General features: G+C 46.0%; 1 protein-coding gene across 1 annotated transcript; it reads left to right on the forward strand.

The window, feature by feature from the left end:
- Positions 1-645: 645 nt before the first annotated feature.
- On the forward strand, positions 646-19744 carry LOC306767366 (histone deacetylase 2). The gene is made up of 14 exons (XM_079255328.1): positions 646-780; positions 4473-4585; positions 7927-8044; positions 8956-9030; positions 9552-9690; positions 9771-9912; positions 10318-10410; positions 11295-11403; positions 11489-11629; positions 11758-11866; positions 14400-14530; positions 14633-14788; positions 14860-14917; positions 19414-19744. Exons 1-14 carry the CDS (start codon positions 726-728, stop codon positions 19442-19444), a joined length of 1470 nt encoding a protein of 489 aa, XP_079111454.1. The 5' UTR covers positions 646-725; the 3' UTR covers positions 19445-19744.
- The last annotated feature ends 1182 nt before the right edge of the window (positions 19745-20926 follow it).

Genomic DNA, 20926 nt, shown 5'->3' on the forward strand with positions numbered 1-20926 from the left:
AAATGATTAACTTGCAGAGGTAGGGCTGTTGTAAATGCTGACACATCCACACCTGATGCGGCAGTCAGCTGACCTGCTGGAGGGACAAAGAGACTTCGAAAACATTTAAGAAAATCTCCAAAATCTTCTGATAAATCCCGTATTTGCATCCAATTTAGTTGTACGTATCAAACCAAAGTTTATGAATCTGAATGTGAGCACCATTTCTCCCCATCTCATTGTGTTAACATCAAACGCTGTAAGGTTTTTCACACACTAACCTCTGCTGCTCGTCCCACAAAAGCATTTATTTACAAACGTGGCTCCATTTACAAGGGATAAAACCAGAGCTTCCAGTAGCTAAGCAGGAAGCAGCGTAACAATAAAGAAGCTACCCACCAAACAAACGACGACTTGTGCTGACTTTGCCAATGGAAATTCAATATTAATATAAAATAATATCATATAAATAAATAAGCAATAAATAAATAAATAAATAATATAAAATAAAATAAAACAGCTGGTTTTGGCAGTGGAAATTTTCAACCCTCTGCACTCTCCTGATATGTGTGTGGGTGGGCTCCGTGGAACCAGGGGCCACGGCACGTCGCCGAGCCCCCGTTCTGGCCCCTCCCCGTCCGCGCTGCGCCTGCCATTCAGCTGCGCCGTGTGGATGTCGTTCATCCCATTCTCCGCCCGATAAAACAAATTCCAAACAACTTTATTTCCGTGAAAGCGCTTCCAGCATGGCTTACACGGCTGCAGGTGGAACCAAGAAGAAGGTCTGCTACTACTACGACGGTACGTGACGGATTCATGTGAAGGAGGAGCTGCATCTGGATAAACGGCTAATGCTAGCCGCTATGCTAGTGTTAGCCGCGTTGCTAAGGTTTAGCCGAACAGCTAATGTTAGCCGCGTTGCTAAGGTTTAGCTGCACGGCTAATGTTAGCGGCGTTTGCTAATGTTGCTGATTGAAGTGATGAATGAAAGCAAGCTAACTAGCTAGCTCGCCGCTACCTTTATTAATTCATGTCTTAATGGGCTTAACCGTGCTACTTGTTTTTAACCGAATTATTAGCATTTAAAAACCGTGAAGTTATTAAAAAAAAAGTTTACATAGAGCGATGATGTTTATGTGAAAGAGAAAAACTCATAAATATTGAGGACAATTAGCTAGCTGTATTATATTTATTATCATCCGTGTGGGAGCCATAATTGCTCTCATGCATCTGGGTCTTTGCTTTCACATATGCACACACACACACACACACACACACACACACACACACACATACATATATATATATATATATATATATATATATATATATATATATATATATATATATATATATAATAATTTTTTTTAAAAAACCAATGCACAAAACAGACAAAAGAAGAATGCATGTTTATACTGCAGGTGTATATTTGAGAATCTGTGCAGAGGGAGACATTAGTATTTAATTGACAATGTGCTCAGGCCTGCTTGTTCTCTGGAAAATGACCACAAAATGCATCCATGTCCACATCTCAACTGCTGCTTCATAAGAATGTTTTAACATCTGCGGAAGCAATTGCTTTCCTTCCTTCACTTCTACCTTTTCACATTTCCAACAACTCCTGAAAATTTCATGAAAATCTATTCAGAACTTTTTGAGTTATCTTGAACAAATGGATAAACGCCGGTAAAACCATAAGCCAGGGCTACTCAGTTAGATATTCAGGTGGGCCAGATTCAGAGCCAGTAAATAAAGGTAAAATAAATCAGTCAAAATGAATAAATAAAAAAGACACATTTACATTTTGAAAAGTAAGTAGTTTTTAATTTTTATCTAAGTCCCACATGACAAGGGCAAAATCACAAAATAAAAATAATGAAAATTCCAGTCAGAGCCTGTTTTTCTCCTAACTTTTAACATAAAAAGGTCCAATATACAATATAATCTTTAAACACCGCCACACACTCATTGCATATTAAACACATCGGTTTGGTGCTCCAATGTGATGGCAAAATAAACAAATACTTATCAGTCCAGGCAGGGTTAAATCTGCTGTTTTTGTTGACTATTTAGCATTTTGGGACAGAAAGCGACATGCTTGCTAGCGCTACTCTTACAACTTCAAAACACAACAACATGCTGGGGTTAATGTTGCTAGGCAACCAAGTGTTGTATTCATGATCTGCACAACTGTAGGATTGTAGGCTACTTAATCAGCGTAGGAATGACTGAAGGTTCTTGAATAATATCTTTATTCTTTTACATAAGCTGGGCCGCATACAAGTTGGTTCTGGGCCGCATTTGGCCCGCGGGCCGCCATTTGAAGAGGCCTGCCATAAGCTCCTTGGCAGAGGTAACAACAGCACATCGCTACTCGCTAATGCTAACTTTGCCATCTGGAACGCTGGAAACCATGACTTCAGGGTGCTTTCCTTCCAGACGCTCCACATTTCACCTGTTTGACACTTTGTTTAGCGTGAAACATCCCCAAACTTTGGAAACAAGTTTTGCCGCCGTCAGTTTCTTCTTCGTTGTTTAAACAAAGACAAAATGACAATACTGCCCACAGCACTTCATGTGGTGCTTTGCGTCGTTTGCTTGGTGTTTAGAGTTCTTATACTGTCTGAAAAGCCGTAGTTGGTAAATGGTGTTAAGTTGCCTGGCACAGCGTTTTATTAGCAAAGCCGTTATGGCGTTATAACGCGACGCGTCGACAATAAAAGTTTGCGTTTATGAATTTTCATAGACGACTTTGTCGACGAATTGTTTCACCCTTATTACAAAGTAAATTCTCAATTGTAATACATGCATTTCTTCCATTAATTCCACTCAAATAACTTAAATTAAGTTGAAACAAAACAAATAACAAATAATAAATTATATGTTGTTAAATTCTGCTTATGTCTCTTTTCATATTTCCGGTGGTGTAATGATTTCTCGGGCAAGAGCAGGTCCTCATTTGCATTTGCTGTTTCTATAGTATTGTACATTATTTTTTCATCTTTAACAAAGTACTTTGAATAATCTGGCTTTTTAATTCTGTTTTTAAGTACGCTATTTAAAACTTTCCATGTGCCTTGAATGTTATCACTGTTCTTCTAACAATTTATTGTCAAATTCTTTTTCCCTTAATTAGGGCTGGGCGATTAATCGATTAATTTGAATTTGCTGTTTACGACTATTTATTTTTATAAAAATTGGGATTTTTTTTTTTTTTTTTGCCCCGCCAGCACCTTGTGGGCATCCGTACCTTACAGTGACGTCGGTGCGCTCCCGCTGGTTTCCCACAGAAACGCATAAACAGCAAGAATGTGATAATATATGTATGTTAGAAATATAGCTTTAATAATATTCAGGGATTTTTTAAAAATGGTATTTTGTTTCAAAGAGGTTCATTTTCTTGAAACACATGTTAAGTGTAAAGAAACATTCATTTTTATTACCTTATTGCCAATGTGGGAAATTGTTTTGGTTATTTAATGTCAAAATACTCTAAAAGGAATCACTATTTTTCTTCCAAGAGGAGGTACTTTTATTCATTTATTTATCAGTTTTTTATTTTAGAATAAAATTACACAAGTGAAGTGAGGCCTATTCCTAAATGTATGATCAAAACTTAAAAACTATCTCACAGTGGAAATGCACTAAGTACAAACATGTTGTTATTTATAATGTTTACAGCGGCAGCGCCTGCATCTCTTTTTACAATCTTGTTTAACAGCTTGTTTAGTTGCACTTTAAATTTAGGTAAACTTTTAGGCTTATCGCAATAAAAGCATTTTTGAAAAATAATTTTTGACATCTGTAATTTTTTTTCTTTTTCTTTACAGTAAAGGGAAAAAATCGCTTAAAATCGGATTTAGTTTAAAAAAAATCAGAGATTTTATTTTTTGGCCATATCGCCCAGCCCTACCCTTGATCTTATTATATTAACTTATTTATTAAGTTTTGTATCTTAGTTCTGCTTCTTCGGATTGTGATTGTAGAAATAAGTTGTAGAGGTTTTTTCTTTTCACGTCTTAGCTATACCTTTAGTAATCCAAGGTTTCTGTTGGTGTTTAAGTTCTTTATTAACACCTTTTTATGGTGGGAAATGTTACAAAACTAGATTTGCTGGTTTGCATTGAAGTGTAAATCAGGAACAACATCTGCATCATGTTGCCCATCATAAGGCCTGTAAGCGTGACGCTGTTGGGCTTCAGCAGCATCTTAACAAACAGATGGAGCTGGGATTAAACCAGTACAGGCAGTGGTGGTCTGACAGTTGCATCTGAACACATTTTACATCAACATGAAACCAAGATTTAATCTAATAACCTGATTAATGTGCAGTCTGATGCTTATGTGATCATTGTGACTGATTCAATTCACATGGTTGGAAATTATTCAACAGTTATCATTAATTTTAATAGATTTATTTAAAAATCTTGTTTTGTTCTTGTATCATCAGCTGTGATTAGATATTTGTTAACTCGTCCCACTTTACTTTTCAGGAGACGTTGGAAATTATTATTATGGACAAGGACATCCCATGAAACCTCATCGTATCCGGATGACTCACAACCTGCTCCTGAACTACGGACTTTACAGAAAAATGGAGATTTATGTAAGTCTCAAATCTCATTAAAACCATTTCTGTCAGCAGCAAAAACACAGTGAAGAAAAGCAACGAAAAGATCTGGAAGACATGAAAAATAATCATTTAAACTAATAATTCCCAATGAAAGTGACTGAAAATTCTGATTTAAACTTAATGAAGTAAGTAACTGGTTTATTCTTATATTAAATCCAAACTGATTAATTCGCCGTCATGTAAACATTCATTCAATGTAAAGTTAATTCAGGTCGTTCTGCACATACTCGCTACTGTCCCATCCCGATGACCAATATGCGTCTTCTACCTGCCCTTTCTGGTATATCTTCCTTCTCCTCCTCCGCTGCTTGTGTTGAACTGGTGCTTCAGAAATATAATCAAGATCAAAACGAAAATTATCCGTATTATGTTGGTTTCCATGTTCTGGCCGAACAGAAGGGAAGCCGGAAGTGGAGTTTATTTATTTTCTGTAGATGTAAATACACCATGTCCAACCAAACCCCCATCCCAACCCACCGATCTGAAGCACAGTCAAGTAAAAGTGGATAAACGTGTTTTAGATTTAAACCTGAATTTGGAATGACTATATCCATGTAAACCCGAAGAAGAAAACTATCATTTGGAAATTTTTAATTCCAAATTAAAAAGCTTCTTGTAACCACAGCCATTGTGTGCAGCTCTGCTCGCTACATCCACCCGGCTTGCTTCTACCCGGCTTGCTTCCACCCGGCTTGCTTCTACCCGGCTTGCTTCCACCCGGCTTGCTTCTATCTGGCTTGCTTCCACTTCCACCCGGCTTGCTTCCACCCGGCTTGCTTCCACCCGGCTTGCTTCCACCCGGCTTGCTTCCACTTCCACTCGGCTTGCTTCCACTCGGCTTGCTTCCACCCGGCTTGCTTCCACTCGGCTTGCTTCTATCTGGCTTGCTTCCACTTCCACTCGGCTTGCTTCCACTCGGCTTGCTTCCACCCGGCTTGCTTCCACCCGGCTTGCTTCCACCCGGCTTGCTTCTATCTGGCTTGCTTCCACTTCCACCCGGCTTGCTTCCACCCGGCTTGCTTCCACCCGGCTTGCTTCTATCTGGCTTGCTTCCACTTCCACCCGGCTTGCTTCCACCCGGCTTGCTTCCACCCGGCTTGCTTCCACCCGGCTTGCTTCTATCTGGCTTGCTTCCACTTCCACCCGGCTTGCTTCCACCCGGCTTGCTTCCACCCGGCTTGCTTCCACTCGGCTTGCTTCTATCTGGCTTGCTTCTATCTGGCTTGCTTCCACTTCCACTCGGCTTGCTTCCACCCGGCTTGCTTCCACTCGGCTTGCTTCCACCCGGCTTGCTTCCACCCGGCTTGCTTCGAATTTTGACTATTCCACACATGGCTTTGTGATCTTTGTTTCTTGGACACATCTGGCTCCTCATTCTCTTCTGTTGAGCCTGTTTGCTTCTCTGCTGCACCCGTGTTGCAGCTTTTGTCACTCCACACCTCCCTCATGCTCCAGTGACGTACGTGTGTTGGAAAAACCTCCTTTTAATCTGAGGAGTGACGAGGTGCTTTGAGAGCTCTGTGAGCTGTTCCGTGCATCGGTGTCAAATTTATGGTACTTACACTCCTTGGTGGACAATAGTCTGGGTCCTCTACATCTGAGATGTTAGATCCAGAGTCAATCCTCTTCATTCCATCCATCCAGGACCATTCATTTTGCAAGGTCCACAGGGATCCTTTCTGGGTTTCTAGCTGCCATGATACTTGAGATGAGAAAACAAAGAAGAGATTAAACTCCTTTTTATCACTCCTACAATTGTGTAAAACCTCAATATTGCAAAAATAAGAGCTGGTAATAGAAACAACTACATTTCCAAGAGCGTCTCGATTGTCACTAAAAAGTTTTTATGCTTTAATGATGGTATTTTTCAGATGTTTTGATATAAAAATACTTTACAAAAGTGTAATGGAAACACATTTTTCCCCCAGGTGTGAAGTAGGGGGTCCTGTGACCAGTTTGTTTCATGTAAAGATGGCGCTGTATGGAGGCAATGGAAATCTTTTTGGACTTGATTAAAGGGAAAAATATAACCTCCATCCTTGATAACAAACAACAGTAAAATGCAGAGTTTTATAAGGAATTAGAAAGATATGTCAGCGCATTTATGAGTTAGGTAGCCATTAATGGCTACCTAACGAGTTAGCTTTTATTACAAGCGGATGTTTTAGATAATTAGAGCATCACACCACACAACAAATCAGTAATACCAGCTAACATTCGAGTACTACATTACTTGTTGCACTCCTTGGCATCAATAAAAGGAGAAGAGAGCTTCTGGTGGGTTCAGCATTTTCTTGTTCACATCTGTGAATGTAAGAATGTTCTGGACACCACCAGCATCATATCACAAATAGTGGAAACTATCAAATAAAACGAAGGAAACACATTTGTTTACTGTTTGCAAAATAAAATTGTAAGCAGAGTTGAGGTAAGAAGTTACACTCCCAGCGCATCAACAGTAAAATGTATAAACTTCTCTTTAGCAATGCAAGTTTTCCAGACATAAACCAGTTCTTCACTGACTTCATGTGCAACATCCAAAACTTACACCAACATATTTTAAGAGATTATATGAACAAGCTTAATGCTTCAATACACAATTTTATAATTACATACGCATTTACAGCATACCTCAGTCCGCTTGCCAACGGGCGCAAGTTGAGACTTAACTTACCTCCCCTTGGTACGAGGCACTGCTTGCTTGTTTGGCACATGTCAGCTACACTAACAGAGAGGAAACGGCATGAGACGAACTGAAACACAGGCAGGTTAGAAAACTTCTCGATTCAACCTTACAGTCTCAACATGCGTGTTCAGAAAGAAGAAGAAGAAGTCGTCTTCTTTCTGCCGCCGAGACACACAGGTGGATGGTTATGCCCGTATACCAGTTCAGGGGCTCGCAATGTCAATGGCGTCAGCAGCACACAAATCAGTAAACAGGCGGTCATTTATATAACTAGTCCCAACTGGTTAGTTAACACTAACGTTACACTCTATCACAGAAAAGTCATGGATGTGGAAGGTAAGGTGTGAAATGAAGGTAATCTTCACACATATGTTATTTGTAGGAATGCTGATGTCAGATGTGTTTGTGGGACAGGAAATGTAACTTTAAAGAGTTGATATGAGCCAACGGTTTCTAGGGATTAACTTTGACATGCTTGACCCCGCTAAGGGTTAAGAGAAGCTGTTAGCGCTGAGGTGAGTGGAAGGAAGCGCCTGCTTGAGACCTGGGGGTTGAGGTAGTTCCAAAAACAGCTTTATGATGTTTTTATTGTCCCACTTTCAGTCCAACTCGATGTTTTGTATTTTAGAGACCACATAAAGCCACAGCGGAGGAGATGACCAAATACCACAGCGACGACTACATCAAGTTCCTGAGATCCATCCGGCCAGACAACATGTCGGAGTTCAGCAAGCAGATGCAGCGATGTGAGTGTCTCTTTGAGACATCACGTAGCACTTCTACGTTTTCTGTGTTTGTGCATAAATATTACCGTAAACATGAAAACCAAAGTACGAGTCAGGTAAATATTGAAACACTCATCTAGAAACAGACAAATATTGCACCCGTCTATACATTGTCTGCATTTGGGAACAAACTGCAGAATAACCTCAATCTGGAGTCTTGTAGTTTGTGAAAACTAACTGGTCCTAAAAAGGACTTAAATGTTTTGCAGTCAGAAGGTGCATTCCCATCAGGACAGTCCGCTAGAGTGGGTCCAATTGTGGACTCGGTCCAGCTGTAGGGGGGTGTATCCATGCAGACTGTGATCGTGTTCACGCTACACTTTGGTCAAACCAGCCTAACCATTAGAATAATATATCCCCATTCCCACCAGAGGCGGCGCTGCACTGGTATTTAGTAAAAGAGGACAAGACCTGCATGAAGAAGAAAACCAGTTAAACATGGAGACCAAACTATGGCTGTTTTGGGTTTTTATTGTGTCTTATGTAAGTATACTGCAGAAATCCACTGCAACAATGGACGCAGTATGAACACCAGACGAGGCAGAGGATCCTTAACGCCATCTCTATGGATTTACCCACAATGCAACGCCACGCCACATGCAGGAAGTGGCTTGTTTTGTAGTCCGCTTCCTGTATTTGGTCCGCTGGGAACGGGCCGAGACCTGCGTTTGTGGGTGGGCCGAGTTCACTTCTTTGGTCCGAACCAGGGTTCATTTGGTGCGTTCACATTTCCCCAAACGAAGCGACTTTCTGAGCAAACGGACTCAGATCAAAAAGACTGATGTGAACGTTCCCTTAAAAGCTTCAGTTCATGGTCCAGTCAAAGGAACTAAAATAAATAAATACTTGTTTGTTTGTTTTTTACTTGACAGTTAATGTTGGGGAGGACTGTCCTGTGTTCGACGGTCTGTTTGAGTTCTGCCAGCTGTCTGCTGGAGGCTCGGCCGGTAAGTAAAACACACACAACGCTCAGAGACTTTTAACCAGAAACCTGAATGCAGAATGAACTCAAACATTATTCAGTTTTTAGACAAATACTTCTTAGTTGTTTCCCTCCACTTCTCACCATGCAGAACTAAACATACTCAGAGACAAACCAGCTCCATGTTTGAACGGACAGAAGACACGTGGATCATGCTGGCTTTGTCTGTTTGTTTGTTTAGAACCCCATTATCTCCTGACGTAGCAGCTGTTAGTTGGGTGCTACGTTATCAGGATAGAAGTGCATAACACTTCTAAACAAACAGAAGTAAATAAAACATTCAGCCTGATGATAAAATACAAGGAAGAAATAATAATCAGCTAAATCAAATCATGTGAGACAAAAACAACAGAAATACACATTTACAGGTAAAAAATAAATTTAAATACACAAAAAAGGTAAAGTTAACCTAATCCCAGATGTAAAAATAGTTCCAGTATGGATGCATTTCACATTAGTCCTCGTTCCGTTTGTGTTTCTGCTCAGCTGGAGCCGTGAAACTGAACCGGCAGCAGACGGACATCGCTGTCAACTGGGCCGGAGGACTCCACCATGCCAAGAAGTCTGAAGCCTCGGGCTTCTGCTATGTCAACGACATCGTGCTGGCCATCCTGGAGCTGCTCAAGTGAGAGGCGTTGTCATGACGACAAAACCTGAATCCTGAAATGTTTCACATGTACTGATCCCAGTTCTGTCCGTGTCCAGGTACCACCAGAGGGTCCTGTACATCGACATAGACATCCACCATGGAGACGGCGTGGAGGAGGCTTTTTACACCACAGACAGGGTCATGACCGTGTCCTTTCATAAATATGGAGAGTATTTCCCCGGAACTGGAGACCTCAGGGTGAGAATTATTCACAACCAAACATCCAGACATGCAGTTGCAGTGGAGTTGTAATTTTACTTTTCCCTTTTTTTTTTTTTTTTTTTTTTTTTTTCATATGTATATTTTTTGTTTTAATTTAATTTTTTATTTTATTATGTTTTATATTTATTTTACTTGATGGTTGTTTTATTTTTTATTTTATTATTATTTTTTTTTAAATTTTTTAGTTTATTATGTTTTTATTTTACTTGATGATTGTTTTATTTTTATTTTATTATATTTAAATTTTTTATTATGTTTTTATTTTACTTGATGGTTGTTTTATCTTTTTTATTTTATTAAAAGGATTTTTTTTTTTTTTTTTAAATTTATTTTCCCGCTTTAGCGCTGATTAACTAGTCACATGTCTGTGTTGTACGTTAGGATATCGGAGCTGGTAAAGGCAAATATTACGCTGTTAACTTCCCACTGAGGGACGGAATTGATGACGAGTCCTACGAGCAAATCTTCAAACCTGTAAGTTGGACCCAGAACCGTCTTTTCACAGAAGAGTCTAGTTTTAACTAAATGATGCTGACTGTGTGTTTAATTAAGGGTTAAATGTTCATACAGGTTATTTATTGGGTTTAATGCATGAGTGATGTAACATATATTATTTTACTTATTTGGATTTTTTTTTTTTATAAAATATTTCTGTTGAACCAGGATTTGAAAATAATGTAGATTTTCATAAAATTTGTATTTATTTTTACTTTTGTTAATTTCAGCTAATTTTAAAGACAACTGGTTTTCTCCTTCTTTAATGGGGTGGGGGGGGTATGAAAGCATTTGAGGACAGCTGTACGTGTTCCTTCAGACTTCAACACAATAAGTCATGTATGACGGAACAATACAAAGTAAACAGTGATGGCAGATTTAAAAAAAAAAACATTAAACTTTATAAAGAACAAAACTTATTTGACATATTTTTGAGTTTCTATAGTTTTTATGTTTCTCCCAACTTCTGCTTTCATCTGTAATTAAACACCAAGAAATTTTATTTCAGACGTTCTTTCAAATTCTGTTTAGTTTATCACAAGTTTCTTTCTGACACGAGTGACAGGATCAACATTAAAATGATGAATATCTGGACAGAAAAGCAGCATAAACATTGTGGTGCCGTCAGTCTAATCCATCGTATTGCTGGTTTTATGTGGTCTCAACACTTTGGGTGAAGATGGCGGCAGCGCTGCAGGTCACTTCGTTTTGTTCCTGTTACAGCGGTTTAACAACATGACACCATCACGTCGTTGTAAGGGTTAAAACCAACATGAGACTGTTCTTCCTGTCGCGGTGCTACAGATGGACCTCTGAGGAAACGGCAATAAGAAGGTGAAAACATGTTCTGCTTGGTCCTGCAGGTGATGGCCAAGGTGATGGAGATGTACCAGCCCAGTGCAGTGGTCCTGCAGTGTGGCTCAGACTCTCTCTCAGGAGACCGCCTCGGCTGCTTTAACCTGACCATCCGCGGTACAGATACCGGCCCAGAGAACCATGAGAACCGTGTCTCATTAGCCGTGCAGGAAGTTCTTCACCATGCTTCTCTTTGTACCAGGACACGCCAAGTGTGTGGAGTACATAAAGTCGTTCAACCTGCCGCTGCTGATGCTGGGTGGAGGAGGATACACCATCCGGAACGTGGCCCGCTGCTGGACCTACGAGACCGCCGTGGCGCTGGACACAGAAATCCCAGACGGTTTGTCTCCTGTTTGTTTTGAGCAGAACGCTAAACTCTGCAGCAAGTCGGCTGCAGGTTCTGCCTCCTCTTCATTACAAACCTTCTCCAGCCGTCTTCATCTTCTCTGTGGGACGTTTGTGTTGCAGAGCTGCCGTACAACGACTACTTTGAATACTTTGGGCCTGACTTCAAGTTGCACATGAGCCCGTCCAACATGACCAACCAGAACACGCAGGAGTACATGGACAAGATCAAGTACGTAGCGGAACCTCCTGTTTCACCAGAGCAGTAATCAGGAGTTCTAGCCACCCTGCACGAAGACGGGACCTCAGTCTGAATCTAGGAGAAAACTCACATCCTGCAGGTCTTTGTGTCCCACAAAGCGGTTATTTTCACCAGGCTTCATGGAGAAGAATATCTGAGTATCATCTGCATAGAAATAAACATTTATAGCATCATGTCTGATAATATCACCTGAAAGCAGCAGGAACACTGACGAGTTGGCCAATCAGTAAAAATATAATCAATACAGGAATTAATCAATAAATTAGAGGATAATCGTCATAGTTAATCAATAAAATAAACAATGAAATAAAGGATTTTAAAGTAAAAAAAATAAAAATACAAACTTTTTTTTTTACCTTTGAATAATAATTAATTTTACATGAAGTTTGTAAATTTTCATCTTCAGTTTATCTGAAGGGTCTAATTCCAGCTTTTAGGTGGGGGAGGAGGTGCTCAGGAGGAGGTCCAGACAGGTGGGAGGAGGTGCTCAGGAGGAGGTCCAGACAGGTGGGAGGAGGTGTTCAGGAGGAGGTCCAGACAGGTGGGAGGAGGTGTCTCAGGAGGAGGTCCAGACAGGTGGGAGGAGGTGTTCAGGTGGAGGTCCAGACAGGTGGGAGGAGGTGCTCAGGAGGAGGTCCAGACAGGTGGGAGGAGGTGTCTCAGGAGGAGGTCCAGACAGGTGGGAGGAGGTGTCTCAGGAGGAGGTCCAGACAGGTGGGAGGAGGTGCTCAGGAGGAGGTCCAGACAGGTGGGAGGAGGTGCTCAGGAGGAGGTCCAGACAGGTGGGAGGAGGTGCTCAGGAGGAGGTCCAGACAGGTGAGAGGAGGTGTTCAGGAGGAGGTCCAGACAGGTGGGAGGAGGTGCTCAGGAGGAGGTCCAGACAGGTGAGAGGAGGTGTTCAGGAGGAGGTCCAGACAGGTGGGAGGAGGTGCTCAGGAGGAGGTCTAGACAGGTGGGAGGAGGTGTTCAGGAGGAGGTCCAGACAGGTGGGAGGAGGTGCTCAGGAGGAGGTCCAGACAGGTGGGAGGAGGTGCTCAGGAGGAGGTCCAGACAGGTGGGAGGAGGTGCTCAGGAGGAGGTCCAGACAGGTGGGAGGAGGTGTTCAGGAGGAGGTCTAGACAGGTGGGAGGAGGTGTTCAGGTGGAGGTCCAGACAGGTGGGAGGAGGTGCTCAGGAGGAGGTCCAGACAGGTGGGAGGAGGTGCTCAGGAGGAGGTCCAGACAGGTGGGAGGAGGTGTTCAGGAGGAGGTCCAGACAGGTGGGAGGAGGTGTCTCAGGAGGAGGTCCAGACAGGTGGGAGGAGGTGTTCAGGTGGAGGTCCAGACAGGTGGGAGGAGGTGCTCAGGAGGAGGTCCAGACAGGTGGGAGGAGGTGTCTCAGGAGGAGGTCCAGACAGGTGGGAGGAGGTGTCTCAGGAGGAGGTCCAGACAGGTGGGAGGAGGTGCTCAGGAGGAGGTCCAGACAGGTGGGAGGAGGTGCTCAGGAGGAGGTCCAGACAGGTGGGAGGAGGTGCTCAGGAGGAGGTCCAGACAGGTGAGAGGAGGTGTTCAGGAGGAGGTCCAGACAGGTGAGAGGAGGTGTTCAGGAGGAGGTCCAGACAGGTGGGAGGAGGTGCTCAGGAGGAGGTCCAGACAGGTGAGAGGAGGTGTTCAGGAGGAGGTCCAGACAGGTGGGAGGAGGTGCTCAGGAGGAGGTCTAGACAGGTGGGAGGAGGTGTTCAGGAGGAGGTCCAGACAGGTGGGAGGAGGTGCTCAGGAGGAGGTCCAGACAGGTGGGAGGAGGTGCTCAGGAGGAGGTCCAGACAGGTGGGAGGAGGTGCTCAGGAGGAGGTCCAGACAGGTGGGAGGAGGTGTTCAGGAGGAGGTCTAGACAGGTGGGAGGAGGTGTTCAGGTGGAGGTCCAGACAGGTGGGAGGAGGTGTTCAGGAGGAGGTCCAGACAGGTGGGAGGAGGTGTCTCAGGAGGAGGTCCAGACAGGTGGGAGGAGGTGCTCAGGAGGAGGTCCAGACAGGTGGGAGGAGGTGTTCAGGTGGAGGTCCAGACAGGTGGGAGGAGGTGTTCAGGTGGAGGTCCAGACAGGTGGGAGGAGGTGTTCAGGTGGAGGTCCAGACAGGTGGGAGGAGGTGCTCAGGAGGAGGTCCAGACAGGTGGGAGGAGGTGTCTCAGGAGGAGGTCCAGACAGGTGAGAGGAGGTGTTCAGGAGGAGGTCCAGATAGGTGGGAGGAGGTGCTCAGGAGGAGGTCCAGACAGGTGGGAGGAGGTGTTCAGGAGGAGGTCCAGACAGGCGGGAGGAGGTGTTCAGGAGGAGGTCCAGACAGGCGGGAGGAGGTGCTCAGGAGGAGGTCCAGACAGGTGGGAGGAGGTGTTCAGGTGGAGGTCCAGACAGGTGGGAGGAGGTGCTCAGGAGGAGGTCCAGACAGGTGGGAGGAGGTGTTCAGGTGGAGGTCCAGACAGGCGGGAGGAGGTGCTGATGAGGAGGTCCCACCGTGTCGTCTCTCCTCCAGGCAGCGGCTGTTTGAGAACCTGCGGATGCTTCCTCACGCTCCGGGTGTCCAGATGCAGGCGATCCCTGAAGACGCCGTCCGCGACGACACGGTGGACGAGGACACGGAGGATCCTGACAAACGCTTGTCCAGTAAGTCCGTCCCGTCTGGCCGGTCTGGACCCGTCTGGCCGGTCTGGACCGAGGCTGCGGGCGTTGCCGATGCTGATGGAGACGTGTTGTTGTTGTTTCCAGTTCGCGCTACAGACAAGAGAATCGCCTGCGATGAAGAGTTCTCAGACTCTGAGGATGAAGGTGAGGGAGGCAGGAGGAACGTGGCCAGTCACAAGAAGGGAACCAAAAGGCCCAGAGTGGACGAAGACAAGAAGGAAGGGGAGGAGAAGAAAGCTGGTGGGTAACGCTGAACTGGAAACCAGTTGACTGGCTACTGGATCTAGTTTAACTGGTTCTGTTGGTTCCAGATGTAAAAGAAGAAGAAAAGACGAAGGACAGCAGCTCCGAGAAGACGGACTCAAAGAGGTGAGTTCTGGTTTTCTCCTCAAGCTGCATCTCTTTGCTAGTTTTACTGGTGTGTGACGTTGTGTAAACCAGTGGTGTGGTGGTCTCATGAAGTGGGTATGCTCTTCATTTTTCCCCTTTTTTTAAAAACAGAAAAAGTCGCCCAGGAAAACGACATTTCAGAAAGTGACATGTAAAAGTCCTGTTTAGTTTACCCCAAAAATCCATCAGTATATCTGTCCACAGTCACATCATTTCTGCTCTTTGGTTTCAGGGAAGAAGGGTTGTGAAATGACTAAACCAGTAGCCTACTGGCACACAGACTGGTTAGAGACTGGCTCATAGACATACTACATATATCTGTATGTCTAGAGCTAACGCAGCTGATGGCTAACTGCACCCGTGTAGCATAGCTAACCTTAGCTGAGCTGCAGGACCACGTAAGTACAGTATCTGTACTGGGATGTTAGCATCACAGGGGGTTTAGAGGTGGGTATACTCACAACTGACTGGAAAAGAAGTGGGAATACTAGGTATACCCTGGACTACACCACTGCGCACACGCACACACAGACACACACACACACACAACAGCTTTGTACCGCTCATGCTGCACTTCCTGTGTCCTCTGGTGTACCTCAAGGCTCACTGCTTGGACCCTTCTTGTTTATATCCCCCCCCCCCCCCCCCCCCCCCCCCCTCCTTGGCAATATTTCCCATAAAACAAAGCTCTAACTGTCTGCCAAGCCCACCCCTCCCTCTTAGGCTGCTTACAGGAATAAAACATCATCATCGACAGTCTCATATTAACAGTGTGACTTGTCCTACGTCACATCTCCCATTTACATCCAGGTGACCTTGAGTGTTCTGACCTCTACCCGGACCTTTACATGGTCCTTTACCTGGACCTCAACCTGGTCCTCTACCTTGTCCTCTAAATGGACCTCTACATTGTCCTCTACCTGAACCTTTAACTGGTCCTCTACCTAGAATTCTAGTTTGTCCTTTATGCGGACCTCGACATGTACCTAAACATGGTCCTCTATCTGGACCTTTACCTGGACCGTTACATGATCCTGTACATGGTCCTCTACCTGGACATCTTCCTAGTCTTCTACTTGGAGCTCCTATCTGGACCTTAACATGGTCCTCTACCTTGTCCTCTAACTGGACCTCTACATTGTCCTCTACCTGAATCTTTAACTGGTCCTCGACATGGACCTTAACATGGTCCTCTATCTGGACCTCTACTTTGTCCTTTACCTGGACCCTGACATGGTCCTCTACCTAGAATTCTACTTTTGTCCTTTATGTGGACCTCGACATGGACCTTAACATGGTCCTCTATCTGGATATCTACCTAGTCCTCTACTTGAACCTCCTGTATGGACCTCAACCTTGTCCTCTATCTGGACATCTATTTGGTCCTCTACTTGGACCTCTACCCGGTCCTTTACCTGGACCTCTACCCGGACTTCTATCTGGTCCTCTACGCCGTCCTCTACCTGGTCCTCTACGCCGTCCTCTACTCGGTCCTCTACTTGGACCTCTACCCGGTCCTTTACCTGGTCCACTACCCGGTCCTCTACGCTGACCTCTACGCGGTCCTCTACCTGGTCCTCTACCCGGTCCTCTACCTGGTCCTCTACCCGGTCCTCTACGCTGACCTCTACCCGGTCCTCTACGCTGACCTCTACGCGGTCCTCTACCTGGTCCTCTACCTGGTCCTCTACCCGGTCCTCTACGCTGACCTCTACCCGGTCCTCTACGCTGACCTCTACGCGGTCCTCTACGCTGACCTCTACGCCGTCCTCTACCTGGTCCTCTACGCCGTCCTCTACTCGGTCCTCTACTTGGACCTCTACCCGGTCCTTTACCTGGTCCACTACCCGGTCCTCTACACTGACCTCTACGCGGTCCTCTACCTGGTCCTCTACCCGGTCCTCTACCCGGTCCTCTACGCTGACCTCTACGCGGTCCTCTACGCTGACCTCTACGCGGTCCTCTACCTGGTCCTCTACCCGGTCCTCTACGCTGACCTCTACGCGGTCCTCTACCTGGTCCTCTACCCGGTCCTCTACGCTGACCTCTACGCGGTCCTCTACCTGGTCCTCTACCCGGTCCTCTACGCTGACCTCTACCCGGTCCACTACCCGTTCCTCTACGCTGACCTCTACGCGGTCCTCTACCTGGTCCTCTACCTGGTCCTCTACCCGGTCCTCTACACTGACCTCTACCTGGTCCTCTACCCGGTCCTCTACACTGACCTCTACCTGGTCCTCTACCCGGTCCTCTACGCTGACCTCTACCCGGTCCTCTACGCTGACCTCTACGCGGTCCTCTACCTGGTCCTCTACCTGGTCCTCTACCCGGTCCTCTACGCTGACCTCTACGCGGTCCTCTACCTGGTCCTCTACCCGGTCCTCTACGCTGACCTCTACGCGGTCCTCTACCTGGTCCTCTACCTGGTCCTCTACCTGGTCCTCTACGCTGACCTCTACCCGGTCCTCTACCCAGTCCTCTACCCGGTCCTCTACGCGGTCCTCTACCTGGTCCTCTACCCGGTCCTCTACACTGACCTCTACCTGGTCCTCTACCCGGTCCTCTACGCTGACCTCTACCCGGTCCTCTACGCTGACCTCTACCCGGTCCTCTACGCTGACCTCTACGCGGTCCTCTACCTGGTCCTCTACCTGGTCCTCTACCCGGTCCTCTACGCTGACCTCTACCCGGTCCTCTACCCGGTCCTCTACCTGGTCCTCTACCTGGTCCTCTACCCGGTCCTCTACCCGGTCCTCTACCTGGTCCTCTACCCGGTCCTCTACACTGACCTCTACGCGGTCCTCTACCTGGTCCTCTACCCGGTCCTCTACGCTGACCTCTACCCGGTCCTCTACCTGGTCCTCTACCTGGTCCTCTACCTGGTCCTCTACCCGGTCCTCTACACTGACCTCTACCTGGTCCTCTACCCGGTCCTCTACGCTGACCTCTACCCGGTCCTCTACGCTGACCTCTACCCGGTCCTCTACACTGACCTCTACCTGGTCCTCTACCCGGTCCTCTACGCTGACCTCTACCCGGTCCTCTACGCTGACCTCTACGCTGACCTCTACCCGGTCCTCTACCCGGTCCTCTACCTGGTCCTCTACCCGGTCCTCTACCTGGTCCTCTACCCGGTCCTCTACCTGGTCCTCTACCCGGTCCTCTACACTGACCTCTACGCGGTCCTCTACCTGGTCCTCTACCCGGTCCTCTACGCTGACCTCTACCCGGTCCTCTACGCTGACCTCTACGCGGTCCTCTACCTGGTCCTCTACCCGGTCCTCTACGCTGACCTCTACCCGGTCCTCTACGCTGACCTCTACCCGGTCCTCTACGCTGACCTCTACGCGGTCCTCTACCTGGTCCTCTACCCGGTCCTCTACGCTGACCTCTACCCGGTCCTCTACGCTGACCTCTACCCGGTCCTCTACGCTGACCTCTACGCGGTCCTCTACCTGGTCCTCTACCCGGTCCTCTACACTGACCTCTACGCGGTCCTCTACCTGGTCCTCTACGCTGACCTCTACCCGGTCCTCTACGCTGACCTCTACCCGGTCCTCTACGCTGACCTCTACGCGGTCCTCTACCTGGTCCTCTACCTGGTCCTCTACACTGACCTCTACGCGGTCCTCTACCTGGTCCTCTACCCGGTCCTCTACCCGGTCCTCTACGCTGACCTCTACGCGGTCCTCTACCTGGTCCTCTACCCGGTCCTCTACACTGACCTCTACGCTGTCCTCTACCTGGTCCTCTACGCGGTCCTCTACCTGGTCCTCTACCTGGTCCTCTACCCGGTCCTCTACGCTGACCTCTACCCGGTCCTCTACGCTGACCTCTACCCGGTCCTCTACGCTGACCTCTACCCGGTCCTCTACGCTGACCTCTACCCGGTCCTCTACGCTGACCTCTACCCGGTCCTCTACCCGGTCCTCTACGCTGACCTCTACCCGGTCCTCTACGCTGACCTCTACCCGGTCCTCTACGCTGACCTCTACGCGGTCCTCTACCTGGTCCTCTACCCGGTCCTCTACGCTGACCTCTACCCGGTCCTCTACGCTGACCTCTACCCGGTCCTCTACGCTGACCTCTACCCGGTCCTCTACCCGGTCCTCTACGCTGACCTCTACGCGGTCCTCTACCTGGTCCTCTACCCGGTCCTCTACGCTGACCTCTACCCGGTCCACTACGCGGACCTCTACCCGGTCCTCTATCTGGTCCACTACCTGGCTTTTGAACATTTCCTCAAAACATGTGGATGCTTCGACTTCCAGCTGCCGTTTGACACATAAATGATCCTGGAACAGTGGAAATAAAGAAAGAACATATATGTGGAATCAAACACGCTTGCTGCTTCAGACCATCAGACGCTGAGCAGTGAAAGTCTTCGACCTCTCGCCCAGCCGCTTTAATTGTTAAGCTTTGCTGCTACAAAGTGCAGAATTAACCATTTGAAACGTTTTCTTGTCCCTCGGCAGTGTGAAGACGGAGCAGACCAGCAGTGCCTGAAGTCTTCTGAACCACATACACGACTTGAACCGATCCAGCCTCCCCCGTGTCCCCAGCGTTGTATTTATTGTGATTGTCTATTTTCTACCTGTAAATCTCGTGTCTGTGTAGTTTGTCGGCGCCTGCCGTGTGTTTTCACTTTGAGCCATGTGTCTCCAAAGTGCTCGTTCTTCTGAGAGAAACGTGAGATGATTTGCTTTAGGAAGCTGTGGTCGAATCCGTCGATGATCCTGCAGCATTAATTGATTTCATTTTTTTTTTATATCCTGTATTTGTCAATAAAACTTTTTATACCATTTCCATGAGATGTGTTCTTCATGCTGTAATGCAGCAGTTTGACCACATGAGGGCGCACCAGCCTAAGATATACTGTCCAAGGTGAATTAAAGACATTTTAACACACTTGCAGCCTCCATCAGTGGTTGGCTGTCCAACACAGATTAGTTTATTTCTTTAACAGGATAAGTAAACCAACCTGTTCTTAAGCCGTTATTACTGAAGTCGTGTTTGGCAGCATGTGTCCGGCAGTATATTAAACTTTGGGCTCAGTGGTGCGTTCAGGGGCCGCTTTGTCACTTTATCCCCCCATCTGTAGTCAGTAAAGACAAATGTCCACTTCCACATGTCCATGAACCAAACAACTTTCGTCCTGCTCAAAATGTCCAAATATTGAAAGATTTCGAGGATTTTAACCCTTAAAGTGAAGTTTGATGCCTTCACTGTTTTTTTTTCATTGTAAATGTCATTAGGGTGGTATTTAAAGAATTAGTCCCATTAATTTATATTTGTTTTGATCAGAACTGAAGTTGATCAAAATATTTGACCCAAAAAAGCAGAAAAATGTGAACCTGATGAGCTTTTATAAGTCTTTTTTTGTTCTGACTTAAATTTTATGCAAAATGTTGGAAGCATCAGTCAATATTCTGACCGAAACTTTACATATCTGAGACCTTTAAAAAAAACAGTTCACCAGCTACATGAAGTCAGTTAATGGAATTTCTTGTGAGAAACATTGGCATCAGGTAAACATGAGGGTTGAAATCCTCAACATGTTTGCAGATCTTAAGCAGAGCGTACGCTGAAGACATTTATGAAAATGTCTTCAATGTTTGAGAAATGTAGTTTTTATGTAGTAAATTTTATGTTTTGATGCTTCAAAGTTTATATTCTGGCTGAATCTGGACTGATATCTGGACAAATATTAGACAGCAATTCACCAAACTGGCCTTTAAAGTGTAAAAATCCCCAAAATTGAAATAACTCTGCTTTGAGCAGCAGCAGACTGTGAGCAGATTAAAGAGAAATGTTTGCAGCGATGCGCCAGGAGCGTCGCTTCCTGTTTGCTGTGACGATTCAGCAACGTGAAACTCCCGCCAACAACCGTCTGATCTGATCTCTGAAGTCCAGCTGGCGTCAGAACAGCGTGGTTTCAACTTCTGCTTCACACCTTCTGGTCTCCTTCCTCTCGTGTCTGCGTGAAAA

This window comes from Telmatherina bonti (genome assembly GCF_933228915.1).
Source record: "Telmatherina bonti genome assembly, chromosome: 16".
Lineage (NCBI taxonomy): Eukaryota > Metazoa > Chordata > Actinopteri > Atheriniformes > Telmatherinidae > Telmatherina > Telmatherina bonti.